Source organism: Arachis ipaensis, chromosome B9 (genome assembly GCF_059453495.1).
Source record: "Arachis ipaensis isolate K30076 ecotype BB chromosome B9, ASM5945349v1, whole genome shotgun sequence".
Lineage (NCBI taxonomy): Eukaryota > Viridiplantae > Streptophyta > Magnoliopsida > Fabales > Fabaceae > Arachis > Arachis ipaensis.
This window is the reverse complement of record NC_142444.1, coordinates 30769988-30797500: the sequence shown is the minus strand read 5'-3', so window position 1 is coordinate 30797500 and position 27513 is coordinate 30769988. Positions and strand designations below refer to the sequence as shown.

Here is a 27513-nt window from a genome sequence, read left to right as displayed (position 1 = left end):
CAGTAGTAAATCTTTACATATTCTTTTTGTGTCTTGTTGTTGATAGTTGATTCTTTCTAAACATAACAAACTCGGTATTAATATCATTAACAATCCTGAAATTTTATAGCACATTCAATCAAATCACAGATTAAAATTAATTCTCAATAAATTAACTAAATATTTGTTATCACAATAAATAACTCAAACTCAACAAACTGTCTTGGTTAATTTTTTTTTAAAACACATCATAATTATTCTTTAATATTAGAAGTTGTTTGAAATTAAATCAATTAGCTAAAAGAATTTCTTGAACTATATATGCTAACATATTCCATTGCATACAAGTTCAAAGACTTGATAGAATTTATAATTTACTTGCTTCAACGAAAATTATCCTAATATGATTCAACCCCATTCTTGTCTTACGTCTTTGTCATTTTTAACTTGGACCTCTAACACATCCATTGTAAAGCACTTAGCTTAGCTTAGAATAAAGTATGCAAATGAATATAATTTAAATAACATTTGTTTTACCCAAATTAAGTAAAGAAGAGTATTTGCAGCTAAATAATAAAAATAACAAATAAATAAACAACAACAATATCATTAATAAACCAATAAATGAAACATAAAAAAAACGAAATGAAAATTATGACAAACAAGAGCAAACTAGAAGAGAATTTTATTTATATTCTAATTATGTATAGATAAAAAAAAGGAAAAAGGGTAGGGAAGTAACACAAAAAGATGTTTCTTTTCCGTTTGGAGCAAACAAACTCAAAAGGAGAGTCAAATGAGGAAGAAAAAAAAATAGGAAGATTTGAATGGGTAACTAATAAGCCTATATATTTATATTAGCTGTAAAATTAGGAAGACTAAAAGATAACACCTAAAGTTATTTTATTTAATTTAATATATATATATATATATATATATATATATATATAATTGTATACATATAATATTTATAATTATATATTTATTGTATTTAAAATTATAAATAATTATAGTAATAATTAATAAAAATTAAATAAAATAACTTTATATTATTTGAACTATTTTTTCCTACCTTGCAAACGTTATCGATATTTTTAGGTGCTTGATTTGTCGGGGTTGCTTATCTACTTGCACGTGTTCTTCGTGGTTAATTACGAGGATATCCTCAATTTTATTTTGTGGCTATAACGAATTCAAGAAGTAATTGTTTTTCACTTTTTCTAATTTGGGGGCAATATAACATGGTGGTGACTGATATGCTGCACTTGTCTCTTCACTTTCTAATCATAATTAATTAATTAATTAATTTCCTTCCTCCCGTCCGCAGTTCTTTTCCAGTTGGTTGTGGCTACCAGGATCAACAATCTCATTTTTGTGTTAAAAGGTTAGTTTTAAGGTGCATGTTCTGTTTTCTGAGGGTACTTAACTGAAATCAATTTTATTGTAGAATAATGCAGGTTGCATTGGTATATCCGTATATGGTTAGTGAAAAAACTAAAGAAGTAAATTAAATTGCTAATATTTGGACCGTTTGGTGTGAGTCTAAACTCTATGGGGAGGGATAATTTATAATATAGATTTGAATTCTCTAAATTTTGAATTTTACTTTAGAGGGTAAAATATAATTTATTACCATTTATTTTATAGGTAAGACAAAAAAAAAATATAAAAAAAATATTCAATGATAAAAAATATCATTTTATTTTCTAAAATAAAAATATAAAATTTAGAAGATTTAAACTCGAAATATAATAGGAGATGATTTCAGTGAAATGATGGAAAATTTAAGGTGTAGAAAGAAAAAAGGGCTAATTTTGTTTTCAATCAATATTAGTTAATTTTTTAAAATTATTTTATTTATCTTAAATTATAAATCTTTAATTTTAACTTTTAAATTTTAAAAAATATTTTTAAATTTAAAAAATAACTAATATCAATTAACTAAAAATTAATTCTTTGTACTTTCTCTTTAAAAAACATATATATACACAACAGTGATGCATATGTCATTTTATTATTTGTTAGACACACAGTGTAAGTTCTCCTCCATTCATAATATATTATTTATGTATGTAATTCAACCTTAGACAGAAATACGAAAACAAAAGTTTTATGGAGCATATATATATATATATTCTAATATCATTTATTATATATTTGTATATAAATATATATTATTTAATTTTATTTTAATATATATTTTATATTTTAATATATATTATATATTAGTGGCTAATTTTACCATATATTTAATATGATATATATATACACCCTTTTTTATATTAAATATTTTCAACTATTTTGTGATAATAATTAGAGAAAAAAGATAATGAATTTTTCGATAAAAAAAAATCCTTTTTCTGCCCTTGATTTTTATTTTTCGTGATAATAATTAACTTTTCTGTTAATATATTTTTTTGGGTTAATAGAACATACTTATATAATACATTAAATTCTTGATTTGTTCGTTAAATGCTAATTAGAATTGACAAATTTTTTTATTAAGAGTCTCATTATTTTTTGAAAATAATTTGCAGGACTCATTTAGAATTTTTTTTTTATTTTTTGTTATTTTTTAGATATAATAACTAAATTTATTGTGTAAAAATTAAAAAATATTAGTAATTTTAAAATTTTTTTATTTATAAAAATTGAATGGAGGATATTTTTCTTAATCTTTTCATTGTTGTTTAAAAAAGTTGTTAAGATATTATATTATTAGGATTATGTTAAATTTTAGGTGTAGTCAATTTAAATTAATCATAATAATTCACATAAAAACTCATTATTAAAAGAAGTATATATTCTATTTTATAATAGATAATAAAAAAATTGACATAATATTTTATCTAAAATAGATATAATAAATGAGAATGTTTATGTCAACTAACCACGTAAATTTAATATTAAAATTTAAATTTTAATATTTTAGAATAACTAATAACAAATAGATACGATTGATAACAATAAATAATAATATTATTTTTATTAATATAATAATATGTATTTCTCTATTCAATTTTTATGAGTAAAATAAAAATTTAAAAATCACTAATATTTCATAATTTTTACATAAAAAATTTAGTGAAATATCTAAAAATGTAACAAAAAATAGAGAAAAAAATAATAAATAGTTCCTGACAATTATCCAAAAATAATGAGATTTTTAATAAAAAAATTTGTCAATTCTAATTGATGTTTAATAGATAAATTAAACAACTAATGTGTTAGATAAACAAGTTTCATTTACTCAACAGAAATATTATTAATAAAAGAACTGATTAGTCTCACAGAATTAAATATAATTCGCCAAAAATATTTTTTTTTTTGTTAGGATCTCGTCATCTTTCAAAAAATTATAAAAAAAAAAAAATTCTTCCTTCCTCTATATATCTAAGAATTACACGTTTTTCAATATCCTTCCCGCATTTTAAAAGCCTCATGCAACATGCAAGCATTCATTCTTTTCTGTCAACCTGTAGAGGCACAGGGACAAGCAGAGCAAGTAGAGGCAAAGGTGAAATTAAAAAAAAAATGGAAGTGAGTAACAAATACATAGTGATAAAGCATTACTTCGAAGATGCACCAAAAGAGTCAGATTTTGAGATAAAAACAGAGACTTTAGGTTTGTCAGTAGAGGAAGGAAGTGATGATATGATAGTGAAGAATCTGTATATCTCTATTGACCCATTTCAGATCAACCGCATGAAGAGCTTTAGCGCTTCCCAAGATGCTATCAGCTATTCCACCCGCATAACTCCCGGCAAGGTATTTATTATTTTAATTACATATTATATAAATATAATTAGTTATTTTATATAGAATAAAATATTAAATTAATTTTTTATATTTGGATATAATTCTATTTTAATATTTAAAGTTTAAAATATTCTATTTAAATTTAAGAAAATTTTATTTAGCTTTAATATAGTTCATTGTAAAGTCAAAGTTAAATAATTAATGGAATATCTTACATGACAGCAGTATAAGAACAAGATCAAGAATTTGGAGAACAAGTACAAGTTCTAGAGTTACAAAATAATCGTGAATTTATCAATACATTTATTTATCATTCTTCTTAGTTCTGTAGAAAATATTTCATTTAAATTGTAAGAAAAATGATAAATAAATATATTGATATATCCACGGTCGATTTTGTGCTTTTAGAGCTTGTACCTGTTTTCCAGATTATTGATCTTGTTCTTACTTCTTATACTGCTGTCATGTAGGACATTCCATTAATTATTTAACTTTGACATCGGACTATATTGAAGCTAAATGAAATATTTTTGGATTCAAATAGGACATTTTAAACCTTAAGAACCAAAACAAGATTATGTCCAAATGTAGGGGACCAATTTAGTACTTTACCCTCTTATATAAAATATAACTATTTGTTACTTTTGATGCTAAAAAATTTAAGTTTTAACCCCTATATCATCTTAGAGAGCTATACTTTATATTAACTTTTTCAGCATCAAAAGTTCCGGTAATGATTCTTTGGGCAATTTACCAAAATAAAACAATTGAGATTTAAATTTATCGAGATACAACTTTTACAAAATGGATACCAAAATACAAATTTTTAGTAAACTATGTAAATCGCGAGAGAGATCCTACAGATTCCAAACATACATAAACCGCTACATTCCTCCAGTGGTTTAAGTTGAAGCAAAATTTGGCCAGAAACCGCGATAGGCTCTTGCGATTTCTGTGGAGGCTGCAAATAGGCATAAACCGCGACAGAGCAAATGCTTTCATGTAACAGTTTCAAGATCCAATTCATCAAAATCAGAACAACGCAAATGCTTTGAGTTCTTTTGCCACTGAACCAAACACATATTTCATCCAACAACAACCATGAATGGATCAAGCACCTCTAATGGCAGCCGTTTCTCCGCCTCAACCTCTAATATTACTTGATCCATTCTAGACTGAGACTGAGGTGGAGGAACGGCTGCCATTAGAGGTGCTTGATCCATTCATGGTTGCTGTTGTATGAAATTTGTGTTAGGTTTAGTGGCAAAAGAATTCGAAGTTTATGCCAATTTGCAGTCTCCATAGAAACCGCGAGACCCCTACGCGGTTTCCGGCCAAATTTTACTTCAACGTAAATCGCTAGAGGGAATATAGCGGTTTATGTATGTTTAATTTGGAATCCGTGGGACCTCTCTTGCATTTACATAGTTTACTAAAAAGTTATATTTTGGTAAATTGCCCTGATTTTTATAAAAGGGTAAAGTACTAAATTGGTTCCCTATATTTGGGCGTAATCCTATTTTGGTCTTTAAGGTTTAAAGTGTGCTATTTGAATCTAAAAAAATTTCATTTAGCTTCAATATAATATAGTCTTATCGTGAAGTCAAAGTTAAATAATTAACAGAATGTCCTACATGACAGCAGTACAAGAACAAGGTCGGTAATCTGGAGAATAAGTACATGTTCTAAAGGTACAAAATCAACCATGGATGCATCAATACATTTATTTATCATTATTCTTATAATTTAAATGAAATATTTTCTATAGAACTAAAGAGAATGATAAATAAATATATTGATGCATTTGCGGTTAATTTTGTGTCTCTGGAGCTTGTACTTGTTTTACAGATTATCGACCTTGTTATTGTACTGCTGTTATATATGTAAGATATTATGTTAATTATTTAACTTTGACCTCACGGTGGGACTACATTGAAGCTAAATAAAATTTTTTTTGGATTCAAATAGGACACTTTAAACCTTAAGGATCAAAACATGATTATGCTCAAACGTATGAGACCAATTTAGTACTTTACCCTTTATAAAAATATAAACTTTCTAGAATTTGAACTAAAACACAAAAATTGAATTTCTATTCTTATTTATTTGGATTTTTTTATATTTTATTTAAATTTAAATGGAGATATTTTTTATTGACATTTATGTTTTAAAGTTAATAAACAATCATATTAAAAGTAGTAAATATCAATACTATATACAAATGTATAGTAAATCGAATCAATTAACGTTGTATTAGTAGTAAATCGAATTTATTTTATTCGATTTATTACTGGTACAACAAATACATGCTAAATCGAATCTAATTAATTCGATTTAATGCTAAAAAGTGTAAATCAAATGTAATTGATTCGATTTATATAGAAACATTTAGGACATGTATATAAGGGCAATTTATGTATATAAATTGAATGGACGAATTGTTTATCCAAATGCAATAATAGAGATTTCATTACTTATGTGTCCTGAAATAAGTTTATATAATCCGTGGAACCTCCCACGTTTTACAAATTGTATATAAACCATGGAAGCCTCCCACGGTTTATGAAGGAATCAAACTATAGAAAAACCGTGGTTTCCTGCCACGAATTATGAAGAAGGGAGCTTGAGCATAAATCGTGCCATCTTCTTACGGTTTATGAAGAGATCGCATTAAACAAAAACCTTTGGACCCTATAACGGTTTATGAATAAGAGACAAGCACACATCAACCGTGATAAATTTGTGTCAAAATTTTATGCATGTTATATATGTTCCTTAGTTATAATATCTTAAATGTAAAAAATATAGGATTACATGTTTGTTGGCGGTATCTTTAGGAATATAAAATAAAAGTAAATAAGAGAGGGGAGCTATTAGCACTTTTATTATAGTGATTTGTTTGGAGATTATTATTATTATTATTATTATTATTATTATTATTAGAGAAAATATAAATCAAAGATAAGAAATAAAAAATGTGAAATTTTAATTATGGATAAAGAATATATATGCTCAAGTTGTATGTTTATACTATTTTTTTTATATTATAGTTAATCATATTAATATTGCAAGTATGATGAGGAGCACATGATCATCATACTTGCAATATTAATATGATTAACTATAATATAAAAAAAAATTAGTATAAACATACAGCTTGAGCATATATATTTTTTATTCATAATTGAAATTTCATGTACTCCTCATCATACTTGCAATCAGTGACGGATCCAGAAAATTTTGATAGTGGGGCAATATATATATATATAAAAAATAATTTTTATAATAAAAATATTATGTGTATATAAAAATCAGTTATCAAATTATTCATTAATCGTTATGTATTTGTATATAAATATATGTATTGTTTAATTTATTTTTAATGTATATTTTTTATTTCAATATATATATATATATACAGGCGGTTATTTTCTATATACATATAATATATATAATATGGTTAGTTTTTAAAATATCTAATTTACAAATTAAAACACTAAAATAATAATTTAAATAATAACATATAATTTAAAATTTTATTATTTAGGTTTTGTATTATAAAAAAATTAAGTAATCTTTTTCTTAACAATACAATCGAAATATCTATCTTTTTATATAGGATAATGCTACATATTCATGTTCTTTTGTTAACCAAATCCACCCAAGTTAGTCTAAGATAACAAAAATCAGTTATCACTAACATTATTTCAAGTATTATTGTTTAACTTGGTTAGACTTAGTTCATAAAAAAACTTGGATGTGTAGTATTATTCTTACATATATATAAGTAAATACTTATCTAGAAATTTACTTCTCATGCAATTAGAAGCCAATATGTATTGAAATTCATAGTTGAGAAAGTTCTTTCAATTAATGCAATTGTTATGGAAAAAAATTAAAACTAATATAAAAAAAAGAATAAAGAATACTCTTTCGAGTCGATTTCTAAAAAAAAAAAAACACAAATTTCATTTAAATTGAGAATTGATCATTCTAATGACATCTAATATAAAATTTTTAAATCGACTATAAAGTACCAAAAATTGAATAAAAAATTATTATGGGGTCAAATTCAATAATTTAATGGGGGCAAATAAATATTATTATCATATACTACTCAAAAAATTTTAAAATTGTAGTGGGGGCGATTGCCCCATAATTATATATGTACATCTGTCCCTGCTTGCAATATTAATATGATTAACTATAATATAAAAAAAATAGTATAAACATACAGCTTGAGCATATATATTTTTTATTTCTTATCTTTGTTTTATATTTTCTCCAACAACAACAACAACAACAACAACAACAACAACAATAATAATAATAATCTCCAAACAAATCACTATAATAAAAGTGCTAATAGCTCCCTCTCTTATTTATTTTCATTTTACCTTCCTAAAGATACCGCCAACAAACATGTAATCCTATATTTGTTACATTTAAGATATTATAACTAAGGAACATATATAACATGCACAAAATTTTGACACAAATTCATCACGGTTGATGTGTGCTTTGTCTCTTATTCATAAACCGTTGTAGGGTCCAAAGGTGGTTTTTATTTAATGCGATCTCTTCATAAACCGTGGGAGGCTGGCACGGTTTATACTCAAGCTCCCTTCATAATCAGTGGCAGAAAACCACGGTTTTCCTATAATTTGATTCTTTCATAAATCGTGGGAGGCTTCCACGGTTTATATACAATTTGTAAAACGTGGGAGGGTTCCACGAATTACATAAACTTGTTTCAAGACACATAAGTAATGAAATCTGTATTGTTACATTTGGGTAAACAATTTGTCCATTCAATTTATATACATAAATTGCCCTGCATATAAGCTATTTTGTTTTAGGATATTGGTGTAATATTGAAGGCCATTTAATTTGTTTATGTTATTTACCCTAAAAATTAGGTTGAAACTCAATGTAAAATTTGTCATTTCAATTCTTAGTCTCAATTCAATTTATATTTTTTTATGATTTTTAATTATTTCAAATAATTTCAGTTAAATTGTGAAAAATTAATTAAAATAAAAATTATAGACTTACACCATTAATAATTATATACCATATTTAAAAATATAACCCATTAATAAAAATAGACTTTAAAATATTATCTAAATTTTATTTAATTAAGCATAACAACAATAAAAAAAACACATTACATGTTTTGGCTCATTAAATTTAAAAAATTCCAATAAAAAATTATAATTTTATAGATGTGAGAATTGAGAATTTTGTACATTTGAATTGAAAAAAAATTAAAATTTTATAAATAATTGACAAAGAATTTACATTAAATTGGTTTGAATCCATTTTTTTTATAAAATTAATAAAAATATGATGAAAAATTAAAGTAATAAAATGTAAGAGTATAACTGAATACATTTTATTTATTTTGATTGAGCTTTTGTCATAATGTTACAATAATGTTTTATTCAATGAATTATATAAGTGGTAATATTTAATATTTTTTTAAAAAGTTATATTTTCTCTTTAGTCTTATTTTAAATATTGTATCTAATACAAATTTTATTTCTAAATAGATATAGTTACAGTAGAGCAATGTAGTGAACTCGTAGTTTTTACCTCGACTCATTAACCTAACTCAAAATCGTAATTCGTTGAATCGTAAGAAGGAACGTAAATATGACTCGTAAATTATAAAAATTTAGAAAAATTTAATAGCAAAAACTAATTTTACAGAAAATAAAATAAATCTCAAATAACAGCTGTACAAGCCCCAACATCTTTTTGAGTTCCTGCTAAGTGGTGTTTCAATCTATAAACTCCTCCTGAAAAATTTTTATGACAGTATTTACATTGTATCTTCTTTCCATCTTCTCCAACAGATATCCCGTTCTCCCATCCTACATCAGTTCTACTTCCAAGAGCATTCTTAGAAACTTTTCTTTTACTAGCGATTCCAGCTGTACTTTCTGACTGAGAAGCTGGAATGTTAGTCGAATTTTTACTTGCATTAGCTTGAGTCGATGTCATTCCTGTTCAGAAAAAATGAAAATAGTAAATATTCAATGAATCAATTCAATATCATAGCAAAAATTCAACAATTTAACAAAAATTATAGAATTGTGTTCAATTTCAATTACAACCATCTAAGTTCACAGAAGCGTTTAAACAAGGAACATAATCATCTTATGATTCAAGCACAGTATATGAAGATATGTTCAAAATTGCTAAGATTATAGCACATAGATGTTTATTGCATTAGAAGATTCAAGTCAGGATCAGGAAAAAATAAAGCCCCATCTGATAGCTATGGGGTTAAGAACAGCATATTGAAATCCCTTGCACTCTAGTCAATTGAGTTACAAAACCTAGCTTATTGATATATTGATACAAAAAACTCACTTGGAGCTTGACAGATTGCTCAATAATTTGCATGAAACATATCGAACTTCCAACAAAAATGCAAGGACTCAACAATATCAAAAAAAAAAGTGGCATATATAAAACTAAGATGACGAGGATTACTATTTTCTCAATGTATTGTCATTAAGCACTTATTAGAGGAAACCACTCAACAAAACTATGATTTATGCCTGAATAAGACTGGAAGGAAGCTTAGAAAGAGAATTTGAAATTAGCAAAGTAGAATTCCAGACAAGAACACCATAGTTTTTTATTGCGGATGGCGGCTCATGGCGGTGAGCCAAAAATCCGCCATAAAGTTATAGCGGATGGCGTTGCGGAAAATGGCGGAAATGGCGGATTACCTAAAAAATACACATATATGTACAAAAAAACATGCAGAAAAATTGCAAATATAATAAACTATAAAATCTATCTATATAAGCAACTTTCTAGTCATAAAACATCCAATTAATATAGCAAATATAGTAGCAAATTTAGCAAATAAACATAACATCAAGTTCAAATCATAAGTTCATAACTCAAAAGTCATAAGCAAGCCATAAAATAGAAGACACAACATAAAAACTATAGAACATCTAGATTCTAGCTCTCATCAAATTCATCCAAATTAACACGATTATTATCATGTCCCTCTGCTCCCTCATCATCCTCTGATTCGGTATCATTGAATTGAATCTCCTCTTCTTGTTCTTTTTCATTTTCAGAATCCTCTTCATCTTCAAATTCTGGTTCTTCCTCTTCCACAATTACTGCCTTTCCTTTTCCTTTTTTTGAAGCCTTAGACCCACTTGGTCCACCTTTTGCACCACCTCTTGCAGTTGCAGGTTCTTTTCTTTTCCTATTTTGTTGTCTTCTAGTATTTGTTGTAGGATCATGTCCTCCCATTGCTTCAAAAACAAGGTTCCAACTCAAAGTGTTGTCATCTTGATGAACGAAATCAGCATCATCATCCACACTATCATCTCGAAAGGTGGCAGTCCCAATTTCTCCCACTAACCACTCATTACACTTATCAATATCATTGAGTGCAATAGGGTCAACTTCATCTTTGAGGTTGTACCTCTCGATGAGTTGTTGGTTATACTTTATCAAGACCAAACTTTCCATCCTTTCATGATCAAGCCTATTTCTTTTCTTAGTATGAATGTGCTCAAATATACTCCAATTACGCTCACATCCAGAAGCACTACAAGTCAAGCTCAAGATCTTGATAGCAAGGTCTCGCATGTTTGGAGCTTCATGCCCATATGTTCGCCACCAAAATGCTATAAAATTAAAATAAATTTGTCTAAGCCTTTAACCAAACTAAATTTATAAAGCTTTGTAAAATTTATAACAATCTTACCGGGTGAAATCTTTTTCCTTTGAGATTTTGCAAAATCTGATCCAAAAAGTCCATAGCCGGCCTTGTATAGTGCTTGCTCCTCCAATATCTTCTGTTTCACAGCTTGACTTGGCACCAATCTAGTGATGCACTCAAACCACCCCTTTGTAACTTCTAAATCCAGCTCAATCCGAGGGTTGTCATAAAACAACTCGGGATTTAGAAAATGACCGGCTGCATGCAATGGACGATGAAGTTGGCAATTCCATCTGTTGTCAATGATTTTAAAAACATCATTGTACTTTCTCTCATCATTAAGAAATGTTTTCATGATGCATTCCTTTGCCTTCTCCATTGCTTCATAAATATATCCCATTGGTGGCTTCTTCTCTCCATCAACAAGTCTAAGCACCCGAACAAGAGGGCCCATGATCTTAAGGGTGTACTTGACATGATTCCAAAAAGAGGGCATGATAACAATCTTTGTTGCCTCCCTCCCCTTTGCCTCATTTGACAACTTATTCTTTGCCCATTCATCCGAGGTGAAAATTCTTCTCAAATTTTCTTTCTCCTCATAAAGCCTTTCCAAAGAGAGAAATGAAGTGGCAAATCGGGTGACTGCATGCCTTACCAACTCCTTGCCATTTGTGAAGTGTCTCAACATAGCTAACGTGCTAGAGTGACTATAGGTGAAGCTAACCAATGAAATGGCCCTTTTTATGGTTTTTTGAATTAATGGTAACTTCCCAATGTCCTCAAGCATCAAATCCAAACAGTGGGCAGCACAAGGAGTCCAAAACAAATTTGGCCTTTTCTCCATCAGCAACTTACCAGCAAGAACATAATTACTCCCATTATCAGTTACAACTTGAACAACGTTGTGCTCACCAATTTCCTCGACAACATCATCAAGAAGCTCAAATAATTTCTCACCAGTCTTCACATAATCAGAAGTATCAATAGACTTCAAAAACATTGTCCCAGCTGGAGAGTTTACAAGAAAATTAATAATGCTCCTTTGCCTTTTATCCGTCCAAGCATCTGACATAATAGAGCAACCATACTTTTCCCATTGCTCTTTATGACCCTTCAACAATCCTTTGGTGTAATCCAACTCCTCATTAAGCAGTGGAACCCTTAGAGCATGATAACTGGGAGCAGGTAAATTGGGACCAAAGCTTCCAACAGCCCACAACATTTCTTGAAAACTCTTCAACTTTACCGGGTTCAATGGAATCCCAGCATGGTAGAACCACCGTGCTATGTATCGATGAACTCTACGAACTGCTTCCTTATTACATGCTTCTTTGATGTTCTGCTGCCTCAATTTCTCTCTTTTGTTTCTTGCAATGGCAGTTTCAGGTTTTCTAACAAACAAGTCCATTGGACCTCTAGCACTACTTGCACCCCCTCTAGCACTACTTGCACCCCCTCTAGCTGCTGCCATTGGAGCTGGATTATAAGGTTCATCAATCCCTTGAGCATCTTCCTCCGACAATCCAAACCCCAAACTCTCTAAGTCAAGTTCCCTAGCATTGACACTCTGTTCTTCGATGCTTCCCGGGGTAACACTTTGTCTTCCTCGATTTTTTTTTTATGGTAATACTCCCATAATTCAGCAATAACATCTTTTGGAACCATTTTACATCCAGCAACGTTTCCAGGCTTGATCATTAAGTGCTCTTTTGCCCGTGTGATGCATCCTTTCATAATTTTTCCACAAAAAGTACATACGGTGTCATTAGTATTTCCTTCTTCTACTGTACTAATATATTTCCAGCCTGGGTCAACTCTATTAGAGCGGACAGCTGCAGCGGGAGCAGGACCAACAGGGGCAGCACCAACAGTGGGACCAGCAGAGGCAGGGGTAGGAGCATTAGAATCAAGGGCTTGTCTAGAAGTGGACATTGTATACTGAATGCAAAAAAATGGAGGAAGAGAAGTTTAACACTGTCACTGATTATTGAGAAAGAATGGGTAGAAAGAATGGGCAGCAGGGAAGAGAGGAAAGAAAAAGATAGGAGCAGACTAGCAGAGAAGAAGGGGCACGAACCAGCAGTGTCAAAAGGTGATGAGCAGCAGTGTTGAGAGAACAGAGACGGGCGGCGCGTTGGGTGGCGCGTTGGGCGGCGCGACGGGCGACGTGATGGACGGCTCGACGGACGGCGCGACTGAGGGCGGCGATGGATGAGGGCTGGTGAAGAACTCTGGTTCGCAGAGATGAGAGCACAGAGACGAAGAGAGGGAATTTTTTTTTGAACAAGAGGCAGAGGAGGGAGTTATGAGTGAGGGGCTGAAAATTAGGGTTAGTGGTTAGTGGGATCTGACCTAGGTTTATTAAATTACCCTAACTACCCTCATTTTTTTTCTGGAAAACCCAAAACAGCCCGCCATTTCCGCCATACGCATTGCGTCCCGCCATGGTGCCACCGCAATTGCGGCCGCCATGGCGCCCCCCGTTATAACCCCATCGCGGCGTTCGGTGAATGGCGGCAGGGTCAAAACCCGCCATGCCATACCGTTATGGCGCCGCCATAACCGCCATTTCAAAACACTGAAGAACACTAAACAAAACCCGAACTTAAAAACATGAGGAATGAATTTTATATAATAAATTAATAAAATTTTATTTTTACTATCATAGAATCAAGAGAGTCAATTTAGAAATCAATATCAGTTCTAGCATTTACTTTTCCAAAACCTCTAACGGCAAGGTTATATACCACATTGTCAATGGAATATGGGTTATCACTTATCATCACATAAACTTTAACCCAATATACAAGCCTGAACATTTATAAGAAAGACCTCACTTTTTAGAGAACATGACTATCCAACTATGCAGCAACATTCAAGAAGAAAGCATAGCAGTACCAGACCAGATCAGACCATTACTTCAACTTTTTCAAACTAGGAAAAATCAAATTCGAAACAGTAGAAATCAAGAGGTCTAAACAAGCAGAACATAGGCAACCTATATTGATCCAAATCTCTACACATAAATACACAACCTGAATTTAAGAGGTCTCTAATTATGTTATAACAATGAGATAATTTTATCATTCTAGTTTTTTGCAGCATCATCGATTTCCTCATCTTCAGGCACACCACAAGGGTAGAGAACATTGTTACATCTAGAAATAAAAATAATAAAACAAAACATACTTATTTCCATTCAAGAGGTTTAGTCAAACACAAATCAAACAGGCCACAGCAATTTCATTTTCATGACAAAGTCACAACTCATAAACCTATACTTGCTAACCTCCTTTCTATTAAAGGCAACACAGAAGGTTTGTAAGGCCAAATCACGAAGTCATTTATGAGAGGTATTTACCGATGAAGCTATGCTGGTAATCCACAACAATATGATGATGGATGAAATTGGCCTAATTAGTCTAATTAGTTAGGTACATTGCTTGTACTTTTAACACAAATTAGGATGAAATTTTGCCATATATTGACATAGAACCACAGAAGTAGCGTTCAATTATATTACTAGCTAGAGTGAGAAAGTGATATGCTTCTTCTTAACTTACCTGATGAACTAGCAGCAAAGGGGAAGGGAAGAGCAGCAACCAGTGATCCAGATTCCAATCCAGATTCTAGAGCCAGAGACAGAGACAAAGAGGCAAAGCCACTAAGCCAGAGAGTCTCAATGTGTTGCAATCGCAAAGTGACGCTCACGGCCTCACGCAGTCCAACCACCACCAGTCCGAGTCGATAACACCAGCCGTAAACCTCACGGAGTCACGGCGAGTCAGCGATGCTCCAAATTGGGGTTTCCGGTCGTGCGAAATTCAAATTTCAGAGGAAAAGAGAGATAGAGTCAAAGATTGAGACTTAAGAGAGGTGAAAATTTGAAATTTTGGCCATGGAGAATTGGAGATAAACTGTAAAAGTAAGGGAGATTAAGAGATTGGAGACTGTTACTCTGCTAGGGCTCTTCTTCCATGGTCTTCTATTTAGATTGGGCCATTGAGTTGGGTTGGGCTGCAATCAGGGGGCTCAGGGCCAAGAAAAAGAAACTTCTTCCACCTGAAACGCAACCACGTAGCAGAAGCTACGATTCTGGCGACTCTGCGATTTTTAATGGCGATTTCACACGGAGCAGCCTGGTTCTGCACGAGAAGCAGAAGCGCAACGAAAAAATGAGGTAAAAGCGTATAATGTGCGTTTCCACGAGTTTACACGCGATTCTAACTACCTTGCAGTAGAGGTCAAAATAATAATAAAAAAAATCAAATTGAATTTGTTCCAAGTAAAGCAAGAGAAATTTAGGAGCAATATCATGCAAGATGTCTTTCTATTATATTTTAAAATATTAATTTAAATTTAAAGTTTAAACTTTTAAAACTTTTGAAAATTTTAACAGATTACGGTTGTGGTACTAATAATTTATTTTATTTTAAATTTTATTAATTATGGTTGTTATTGATGGTATGAATTCAATCTAAATTTTAAATCATTAATTATTTTTACATGAATTTACGTTTTTTTAATTAATTGTTTGAAAAAAAATTAAAATTCAAACATTTTTTTTTGGTGACTAAATTCAAACATTTTTGAATTAAATAACTTTAAAGTGTAATATTTAAATAATCTATGATTTAAATTAAAAAATTTAAAATTTTAATACTACAACAAATTATACTAGTTTTTTACTTTTTAAATGGATTCAAATCGTATTGTAAAATGATCTCATTTTGTTGGAACAAAAACTGAGATAGTTATAAATGTGTATTTTGTTTTGCACGGCCAATGTGACATGTTTAAGAAAATTTGCATGCTTTTCTCCTGAACAAATGAGATACTTTATAACTATCTTATTACATTTATTTATTAAAAAATTCATACAGGTATTACAACTTTAATTTTACAAATCTATATCTTTCAAATGCCAACTATAACAGGCCACTCTAAAAAAATAAATATTTACCAAACTTACCTCTAATATGTTGCAAGAGGATCATATATTACACTTAATTTATTTATAATTTAATTTATCAAATATATATATATATATATATACTGATTTTTAAAAAATAATAAAACTTTATAATTAAATAAAATACTTAATCAAGTCTAACTAAGTTGTTATGATCATTTTTTACAAGAGGATCATATATTACACTTAATTTATTTATAATTTAATTTATCAAATATATATATATATATATATATATATACTGATTTTTAAAAAATAATAAAACTTTACAATTAAATAAAATACTTAATCAAATCTAACTAAGTTGTTATGACCATTTTTCACATTGCGTTTTTTTTTTTTTTTTCCTTCTCCTCCTTCGCGTTTCAAATGTTATGTGTTGATGTATTCACTTTCCAGGCAATTGATGGTCCTGTTATTGGAAAAGTTGTGGCTTCTGGTAACAATAAGTTCGTGAAAGATGATTTGGTTCTTGGAGTATTCACTTGGGCTGAGTACTGTTTTGTGAAAGAAACAACCATCATGAGAAAATTAGAGCCCTCCGAATTTCCACTCACTTATCATCTCGGGGTTCTAGGTAAGCTTTTTATTAATTACATGGCTCATGGTTATTGCATGGATACTTTGCTATTATAGAGATGGCCAAGCACTTTATGCTATACTTACCTATACAAAATTACACAATTGGCTACACATTTTAATTAATTATTAATTGATATTTTAATTAATTAAAGCAAAGTAAATCATGCCCTGTGAAAAAAAAATTGGAAGAGTAATATCATGTTTTTCTCCCCTAAAATATGTGTCATCATCGTCGTATTGGTCCTTGAGAGTATATTGGAATCGTTATATGGAAAATCTAACTTCATATTCACCCAACACTTTAAACTGAATGTCCCGTAAACATACATTTATAAATGAGAAATATTAAGGGCAGCAATTTTTGTGTTTTGTAATCATCAATTGATTATTAATAGTCTTTTTAATAGTATAAGATTATATCTAATAATAGAAGATCACTCACTTTTTTTTTTATGGTTAAGTGCTGGCTACAAAATACAGAAGTTACTGCCCCTAGACTTTTCCTTTATAAATATATGAAGATGGATCAATCCCATATATAAAGAATGATATTAGTAAAGTGAAAAAGTGCAAAGTCTAATTATTTTCAAATTAAGATATAATGAAATTTACGCGCTATGAAAGTTATAATTTTATGAGAAATTTTTAAATTTTAAAGTGTTTTAAGATCGACCTTCAATTTTATGAAAAACTTTTAAGTTTTAAAGTGTTTTAAGATCAACCTTCTTACTATGATAAATTAATTATCTTTTATATTAATATTATATGATTGTTATTATTTTTAATTTAAATTTTAAAAATATTAGTCAGCTAAAATTTTAAATTTTAAACCACATCTACATCTTAAAATTTTAAACTCTAAAATAAAAACTAATATCAAACTGATAAATAAATAACACAGAATAAGAGTATTTATTTACTCTTAGAACATACACAAGTTTTAAAATTCAATAGTAATTAATTTCATAATTTTTTATTTTATCAGTTTGATAATTTTTCAAGATTAATTTATAGCATTGGTGATGATAGTGTAGGTTCCACTATTCAAAAAGTTCATGTATTTTAGATATTTATATTTTTTTATTTTATATTTATTAAATTAAAAAAGTTTATGTATGTATTTATATTTGTAGCTTTTAAAAGTTAGGATATTTTTAAAAGCACTTAAGAATGCATTTATTTACAGTGATAGGACACTAAGACAAAGACATAGAGACATAAAATAGTATTTAACAGATACGACATTAAAAAAGACATTATATTCAAAGACATTGAATTAATGTATTTTGTATTCATACTAACAAGAAAGACACAGAGATACTAATAAAAAATACAACTTATTTTTTATTTTTCTTTCATTATTCTAGTTAATTTTTCATAATTATATTTTTTTCTCAAATTTTTTGAATGAAAAAATGAGACTTAAATAGATTTTCATAATTTGTTCTACTGTATCAACAAACAGAATACAAGAATATTAAATTATGTGTCTCTGTCATTTATGTCTTGTTCTCAGTGTTTTATCTTGTCCTGTTCTCAAAAACAAACGAACCCTAAAAAAAATTTTTAAAGTTGGCTTGTGTTTATCACAAAACTAAAAAGATTAATATAACCTCATACATTAATTAATATTCAAATTTAATTCTTACATTAATGTCTATTATAATAGTTTTAAATTTTAAAAGTTATTTTAGGAAATACATTTGTTGTTGCTTATGCTTATTAAAAGATATTTTTAATTTAATTTACCAAACACATATGCTACCATTTTTACAAAACTAGCTTTTATAAGCGGGTTTTGAAAAATAAAAACTTTAATGCCTTATCAAATTAAGCTTTAGCCTTGGTTTGGTAAAATCTTTCGAAGAGATGTTTGTAGTTTTCAAAAGCATTGGTAAATCAAAAAGCGTGCCTGTACGTACTTACCGCTTTTAAGAGTTATGGTTGCTTTCGAAAGCACTTAAGAATGAGCTTTTTAAAGAGATATTCTCCACATCCAAGCAATTTCGGCATTCAAGTTTATTCAAGCAATTTTAGGTCATGCGCTTTTCCTACTTTCTTCTTTCCCACGCTTCTTCTCTTCTTCTTCTTCTCTTCTCTCCCGCGCTTCTTCTTCTTCTTCTTCTTCTTCTTCTCCTCCTCTCACGCTCATTTATGCACGGAGCGTCTTCTTCTTCGCATTCCTCCTCCTCCTCATTATCCTCCTTCTTTTTCGCGTTCCTTCTTCTTCACGTGTTTTCTCCTTATCGTCATTCTTTTGTTGTTGTTGCTGTATTTTTTTGTCTTTTCCTCCTTCTCTCTCTGGTGAAGAAGCAGTAGAAGGTGAAGAGGAAAAGTTTTAAATTATGCAAAAACAGAAATAAACGGAACATGTTATTATGGTAAAACATTTATATAGTACTAAATAAATAGAATATTATCCATTATATAAATTCAAATTTGAACAGCTTTCTGCATAATGAACCGAATACGTACTCATGGTGAAATAATTGTATAATACTGAATGAACGAAACATAATCCTTATATAAATCAAATTCAAACAGCTTTTTGAGAACCGAACACGTACTCATGGTAAAAACAATTGTATAGTACTGAATGAACGAAACATAATCCATTATATAAAATCAAATTCAAACAGCTTTATGCATAATGAACCAAACACGTACTCATGGTGAAACAATTGTATAGTACTGAATGAACGAAACATAATCCATTATATAAAATCAAATTCAAACAGCTTTATGCATAATGAACCGAATACGTACTCATGGTGAAACAATTGTATAGTACTAAATGAACGAAACATAATCCATTATATAAAATCAAATTCAAAACACCTCTATCTACAATTTAGAGATTATCAATTCAATTCAATTCAGATTCAGATTCAGAACACTTGCGTCCATTCAATTCAATTCAATTCAATTTAGTAATTGCATTCCATTCAATTCGATTGAAAAAAATAATCCATTAGCAAAATGTTGGTGTTGTTGGTGACGACGATAACGAAAGAGGAGGAGGAGAAGAAGAAGAAGAGATGGAGGAGGAGGGGGAGGAGAAGCAGAAGAAGAATCTGCGTGCACGAAAGAGGAGGAGGAGGAGATATACGTGAATTTGAAAGAAGAAAAAGATGACGTATGCGTGTATTTGAAAGAAGAAGAAGCGTGGGGGAAGAGAAGAAGATAAAGCGCGTGTAATGACGCTCTTCTAATGAGAGTGGTTTTTGTTGGTTTTGGACCTACTTGGATAAAACTTGGATGAAAAAATACTTGGATTTGTAGTATAATCCCTTTTTAAAATTGGTCTGTACTTATCAAAATTAAAAAGTCTAATATAATCTCATACATTAATTAATATTTAAATTTAATTTTTATATTAATGTCTATTATAATATTTTAAATTTTAAAAATTATTTTACCAAACATATTTATTATTGTTTGTACTTATTAAAAATTATTTTTAATTTAATTTTCTAAATACAGATACTATCATTTTTAAAAAAATAAAAATTTTATCAAACTAAATTTTACTTTTGTTTCTTATATAAAACACAAACACTAAAACATGTTAATCTAAGCTAGAACATTTTATTAACCAAAATGCTATTTCGCCAATCGAAGATGGCTTTGACAACTGCTAACTGCGTATTCGTAACCATATATATCAGCTAAAAAGACAATTTATCCCTTCTATTTATTTTCAAAGAGACAAATGTTTTAGAGAGCCCTGTTTACTTTGCTTCATTCTTCTTTCCTCTTTCTGATTCTACTTCATAATCCCCTTAAACCATTCTCAAAATCTTTGAAAATCACTTTTACAATTTCTTAGCCATTTCAGCAAGTAAAGAGTGGTGCAACGAGAACAATCAGAGTGTCGTACTAGTTTGTTGTGAATGTAAATTTAAGCAGAAAGCATACGGCTTCCCATAAAAAATCACATGGGCCGTGTGTTATGAATCAGTATAGATTTAAAAATTGATATGTAACTATGTACAGCAAAAGAGAAGGAGAGAGTGTGCATTGGGAAGCTGCGATGGAAAGGGAGAGGAAAGAAAGGCTGCGATGGGGAGAGAGGGGAAAGAGGTTGCGCTAGGTCGGGGGAAGGCTGCAATGGAGAGGGAGATGGAGGAGCAGTCTACGCTCGGAAGGTAGGGATTAAATTTGGGGTGTGGTTTGCCAAGTCATCAAAATACGGTGGCCATGTTAGCATTGTATACTTGTCGAAGATGTTAGCATTGTATATTTGTCGAAGATTTGTTCCGACGAATTTGGGGACACGTTTATTAAATTTTAAAATTTTTTAGAGACCATTTTATTAATAACAAAAGTCAGGTACCATTTTGTTAATATCAGAATCTCTCAAATATCCATTTGATATTTACCTCTTTTGATAAGGAAAACAATGAGTTTTTTTTATACATATTACTCAATTATCAATTATTGAAGTTATTTTTGGTCGATAAAATAACAAAATTTATATATTAACATATATATAAATGACCAATTCGAATAAGCTATCCATAGATATTTTTTTGTAACTGATGGTAGCTTAACCGAATTGGTAATTTCATTTTAAAATTAATAATAATAATAAAATTGTTTTGTCTCCACTTTTTTAATTATGCTATTACATCTTTTATTAGTTAATTTCTCTTATTTTTTAAATTTTAAATTTTATTTTAAAGGATAAAATATAATTCATCATTATTTATTTATAAAAAAATATAAAAAAATATTTAATAATGAGAAATTTTATTTTATTCTCTAAAATAAAATTCTTAAATTTAAAAAATCTAAATTCCTACGTCAATATATGTCGCTTATATTTGAACAGCAGTGCAAATTATAAAATCTTGATTTTTTCTTAGGGCTTGGGGGAATGACAGCTTATGTGGGATTTTTTGAATTGTGCAAACCCAAAAGGGGAGAAAAGGTTTTTGTGTCAGCAGCTTGTGGAAGTATTGGAAGTTTGGTTGGGCAATATGCAAAGCTTTTTGGTTGCTATGTTGTAGGGGTGTGCATGGTCTGGCCCGACCCGAAGACCCGGTCCGGTCCCGAACACTTTAGGGGCTAATTTGATGTGATTTCATCGGGTCTAGGGCCGGGTATGGGTCTCAAAAGTAGACCCGGTCATTATTTCGGGTCGGGTCTGGGCCATAGATTGGGTCACCCGAAATCGGCCCGGTGGCCCGGTCATCATACACAATTAATATTTTTTGTTATTAGTGATGGATGATGGTTATTATTATGTGAAATTTAAGTATTGTAAACCTTAATATTTTTTGTTATTAGTCATTATATATAAGACTATAAGTTAATGTTTTATGTTTAAAATGCATAAGACTTTAGACTAATGCATAATCTTATGTTATTTGTATTGATTTAAATATTTGGTGTTATTAGGCAATATTAGTATTGATTATGGTTATACTTTAATTTTAGAGAAGAGTTAGTTCTTATTATATTTTTCTAAGTGAATTTTACCATGTCAAATAATAGTTGGAGTCTTGGAAATTTTGATATTTTTACATGCTAACTTACAAGAAGGTATCAAGGTAATATAATGTTAACGGCCCGGTTTTCACCCGATTTTTACCCGGTATAATCGTGGCACGAAAGTGTATAGGTTTTATCGGGTCTAGGGTCGGGTTCGGGTCTAACAAATAGGCCCGGTATATATTTCGGGTCGGGTCTGGGTCACATCAAACCCGGTTTCACCCGGCCCATGCACACCCCTACTATGTTGTTGGTTGTGTTGGAAGTCAAAACAAGGTCAACACTTGTTAATACTTTGGTATCCAACTTGCATTGGGTATATCACTAACAAAGTCTCGTTAGGGCTCCACATGAATTGGATAATATTTACATATTCGCGGTAATTATCCGCGTTCGATCCAAATTTTGTGGATATTATTCGATCCGCAAAGTCATCGAATCGGATCGCACTATAGTAGGATCGGATTGCGAATTTAGTAGTGATATTTGCAGATCTGATCCGCAAATCCGCATATCCACACGTCTCATATAAATAGCATAGTTTAAGAAAGTAAACCCTAATGTGATATGAATTTTAGTGTATTGTTTTATGAATTTTATGATATCTTGTTTTTAATTTTTTATGTTGTACTTCAACTTAGAATAATTAAACTTAAATCTTGTGTTATTATTTTTTTTTGTTATTTAAGAGAACTTTTATTGATAATATTTTAGGAGTAAATAGGCTCAAATAGGTGAAAAATAAATTTTATGGATATTTTTTTATAAAAATAGCCAAATAGAATATTAAAATATATTTTTTTAATTATACGGATATACCCGATATCTGATCCGATCCGATCGGATCGGATCGGATCTGACCTGAAAAAATGTGGATATCGTATCCGATCCGATCTGATGAATACAGTGCGGATAGATAAAATTTTAGGCTATATCTAATCTGATTCGATCCGTGTGCAGCCCTAAGCCTAACCCAGTAACTCTTGTGTAATTTTATGTAGGTTGCATTTCTTAAAGATAAGCTAGTATTTGATGACGCATTCAATTACAAAGAAGAAACAGATCAAAGCTCTACTCTTAGAAGGTATGAAATGTACTTAGTTTAATTGAAGTATTAAGGCGTTCCAAAATGTTTAATAACCAAAATAAATTAGTAAAAAATAATTAAAATTTATCTTATTTAATATTTATTAATTATTATAATTATTAATAAATATTAAATAAGACAAATTTTAACTTTTTTTTATTTTTTTAATATTACTAGAAAACGTGATGCTTTTTTATTCACTATAAAATATTTTAGATATTGCTTAAAACCGTCACAAAATCAAGAAATAACTACAGCAAAATTCTGACTGTGGTGTGATGATTCAATTAGCTTTAAAAACTTATATTTTATCCCATTTCATTAATTAAGGGTTTCTGAAATCTTTGATTAAAATATAATATTATTTATTTATAATTATTTACTAATTTTTAATATTAATTTAATTTTACATCTTATTTATTTAAATTACTAACTATTAAGATTTTTAATTAAAATAAATAATAATTTTTTACTCATAAAATAGTTTTAATATTTTTTGAGTTCAATTCTATATAACAGTAGCACATATATATAACTCAATATGAGTGGTCAAATAATATAAATTCAAAAAATTGCAGATTCGGTCAAAGCTATTTATAAATCAATATTTATTTTACAGTTCTATTATATATATATATATCAAATGGAAATGGAACTCAGATTTTTGGCGAATTAATGTTTGACTTATCAATAAAAAATATTGTGACAACAAAAAAAATGGGATAAAGTGTCAAAAATATAAAAATAATTAGAAGTTTTAATTTATAATTTTTTAATTATTCTCCTAATTTCAAAAAAAGTTTTGTATTTTTTTATGTTTTACAAAAATAACACATAAATTTAAATTCTTTTTTCAGTAAAAAATGTATCGTAAGTAGTTTTGCTCTTATTTCATTCTAGGTACTTTCCTGAGGGAATTGACATATATTTCGACAATGTTGGGGGCAAGATGCTGGAAGCAGTGATTGATAATATGAACACATTTGGTAGAGTGGCTGTTTGTGGAGCAACATCGGAGTATATTGATATAAGAAAGAGAGCATCACTAGATTTAGTGAATGTTATATATAAGAGAATCATCATACAAGGATTTTTAACTCCTGACCTCATGATTCACCATTTTCAAAATTTTATGATAAAAACATCAAATTATCTTCGAACTGGCGAATTACAAGTGACTGAAGACATCTCATTGGGTATAGAGAGCGTCCCTTCTGCTTTTGTAGGCCTCTTCAATGGAAATAATATTGGAAAGAAAATTGTTAGGTTAGTAGAAGAGGAAGAATGAAGGGATTATAGAAAACAGAGTATGAGATATATAGCAGAAGGTTTAAATATCAAACTTCTCAGTTTATGTATGTAGTGTATGGTGAACTTTATATTAACAATAAGAATAACGTTGTTGCTATTATGTTCAAGCTAGGGATGTCAATGGGGCAGGGCGGGGGCGGGGGATGCCTCCCTGCTCCCCATCCCCGCCCTCAGATTTGCTCTCCATCCCCACCTCATTCTCCGTCGTGGGGGAATATTGCTCCCCATCCCCATTCCCCACGGGGCCCCATTCCCCGCGGGGACTCGATTCCCCATCTACATAATAGTTCTAACTAATTATTAATTTCCATATGAATAGAGCTGCAAGTATCTATCTTATACAAAAACTGCAAGATTTTATACAAAAAGTCTAAATGATACGATGGTGACTTCTCTCGAAATAACGCAATAGGGAGACGCAACGACGAGTCAAAGGACAAAGCAGTGGACGAGGTAAGAGACGTGGCAACAGAGAGGAGAATGGACACGATGGCAGAGTTATGAAAAAGAACGCCGCAAATAGAAATTATGATGGCACGGTGAGGTGTGACGATTCGGTGAGAAGGGTGACGAGGGGGTGACTGCAGAGAGGTTAGATGGAGTATGGACAGCCTTAGGGATCTCTGAATTGAAGAAGGGTTATGCAAATAAAGATTAGGAGTTTTGGGTTTCTATATATGTGTGTGTGAGAAATGACTAAAAAACATATATGAGAAATAAACTATTAAGGATAATTTAAGGAATTCATAAATTTTGGGGAATAGCAGGGACGGGGCGGGGATCCCCGCTCGGGTCCCCGCGCCTGCTTCGGGGGAATTTTGTCCCCCATCCCCATCCCGCGGGAAAAATTCCCCACAATCGGATCCCCATTCGGGGCAGTCCCCGCAGGGATCCCCGCGTCTCGAGAAATTTTGCCATCCCTAGTTCAAGCTTGCTAAAATAAAGGATTGATATGATGTTGTTATCCAATAAAATTAGTCTTCGTTCACTTTTTTTTACATAAATTGAAAAAGTTAATTGCAATAAACACATCAATAAATTTAAGACAACTACTCAAATGAAGATGACAAAAACATCTTTTTATAAAGATGCTTTGTTAAAAAATGTGACTTATTTATTTAGCTATATTTTAAATAAAGACAACACTTTTAGAATATATCAAAATCTAACCATATAATCTATCATCTAAGGGTCAAAAGAAAACATTTTCATATGAAGACAATTATAAAGTCTTCATGGTAGTATCCACTTAAATTTAATATTTTGTACATTAAAAAATCTTGAAGGCCATAAATTTTATAATTATTTTAACTAGTATTTAATTAGTATAAATATTAAATTATATTTAATAAATAAATTATACAAACTCTGATAAATATAGAGATAAATTGTATTAATTTATATGTAAATTTTGATAAATATAAATATAAATTATGTATTTTTTGTATATAAATTCTTATAAATATAAATACAAATTATTATTGACTAAATACTGATTTAAAATAATAATATTTATATGTAGCATTGTTGTTTTGTCTCCACCTCTCCAACTATGCTACCACATTTTTTACTAGTTAATCTCTCTTTTTGCTCTACATCAATAATATATGCCGCTTATATTTGGAAAGCAGTGTAAATTATAAAATCTTGATTTTTTCTTGGGGCTTGGGGGAATGACAACTTATGTGGGATTTTTTGAATTGTGCAAACCCAAAAGGGGAAGAAAAGGTTTTTGTGTCAGCAGCTTGTGGAAGTATTGGAAGTTTGGTTGGGCAATATGTAAAGCTTTTCGATCGCTATGTTGTTGGTTGTGTTGGAAGTCAAAACAAGCTAAGGTCAACACTTATTAACACTTTTGTATCCAACTTGCATTGGGTATATCGTTAACAAAGCCTAATCTTTGTGTAATTTTATGTAGGTGACATTTCTTAAAGATAAGCTACGATTTGATGATGCATTCAATTACAAAGAAGAAATAGATCTAAGTTTTATCTTTAGAAGGTATGAAATGTACTTAGTTTAATTGAAGTATTAAGACGTGATGCTTTTTTATTTACTACAGGATGATTTAAAAGTGGTTTAAAATCGTCACAAAATCAAAATATAACTGCTGCAAAATTTTGGCTGTGTAGTGATTTCATTAGTTTTAAAAACTTATATTTCACCCACATTTTATTAATTAAAGGTTTTTGATATCTTTGATTTAAATAAAATATTAGTTAATTATAATTATTCACCAATTTTTAATATTAATTTAATTTTACATCTTATTTATTTAAAATACGAATGATTAATATTTTTAATTAAAATAATAATTTCTTACTAATAAAATAATTTTAAATATTTTTTATGAGCTTAATTCTGATCTATATAACAGTAGCACAAATATATAAATCAATATGTACTGTCAAATAATATAAAGAGTAAAGCATTGAATTCGTCCCCTACGTTTTGGCGTAATCCTATTTTGGTCCTTAAGATTTAAAGTGTCATATTTGAATCCAAAAAAGTTTTATTTAGCTTCAATGTAGTCCCACAATGAGGTCAAAGTTAAATAATTAACAGAATATCCTACATAACAGCAGTACAAGAATAAGATCGATAATATGGAGAACAAGTACAAGC

At 29.7% G+C, this 27513-nt stretch overlaps 2 protein-coding genes across 2 annotated transcripts; one reads left to right on the top strand and one right to left on the bottom strand.

Annotated features, from left to right (window-relative positions):
* Window positions 1-1160: 1160 nt before the first annotated feature.
* Window positions 1161-24988, top strand: LOC107618007 (2-alkenal reductase (NADP(+)-dependent)). The gene is made up of 7 exons (XM_088500135.1): window positions 1161-1363; window positions 3462-3747; window positions 16812-16989; window positions 21863-21995; window positions 22733-22766; window positions 23492-23574; window positions 24478-24988. Exons 2-7 carry the CDS (start codon window positions 3514-3516, stop codon window positions 24863-24865), a joined length of 1050 nt encoding a protein of 349 aa, XP_088356261.1. The 5' UTR covers window positions 1161-1363; window positions 3462-3513; the 3' UTR covers window positions 24866-24988.
* LOC110266254 (uncharacterized) lies at window positions 9466-13273 on the bottom strand. The gene is made up of 3 exons (XM_088497939.1): window positions 11486-13273; window positions 10929-11405; window positions 9466-9746 (listed from the first exon to the last, which is right to left on the bottom strand). The coding sequence occupies exons 1-3, from the start codon at window positions 12909-12911 to the stop codon at window positions 9466-9468; spliced, it is 2184 nt and encodes a 727-aa protein (XP_088354065.1). The 5' UTR covers window positions 12912-13273.
* Window positions 24989-27513: the final 2525 nt, after the last annotated feature.

Coding starts and splice junctions, on each gene's coding strand:
- LOC107618007 (XM_088500135.1), top strand. CDS start 3,514: ATGGAAGTGAGTAACAAATACATAGTGATAAAGCATTACTTCGAAGAT. Junction 3,748..16,811: donor CCCGCATAACTCCCGGCAAG/GTATTTATTATT, acceptor TTCACTTTCCAG/GCAATTGATGGTCCTGTTAT. Junction 22,767..23,491: donor GTGTTGGAAGTCAAAACAAG/GTCAACACTTGT, acceptor AATTTTATGTAG/GTTGCATTTCTTAAAGATAA.
- LOC110266254 (XM_088497939.1), bottom strand. CDS start 12,911: ATGGCAGCAGCTAGAGGGGGTGCAAGTAGTGCTAGAGGGGGTGCAAGT. Junction 11,406..11,485: donor AAGGAAAAAGATTTCACCCG/GTAAGATTGTTA, acceptor TTAATTTTATAG/CATTTTGGTGGCGAACATAT. Junction 9,747..10,928: donor TGGTGCAAAAGGTGGACCAA/GTGGGTCTAAGG, acceptor TTTTCTGAACAG/GAATGACATCGACTCAAGCT.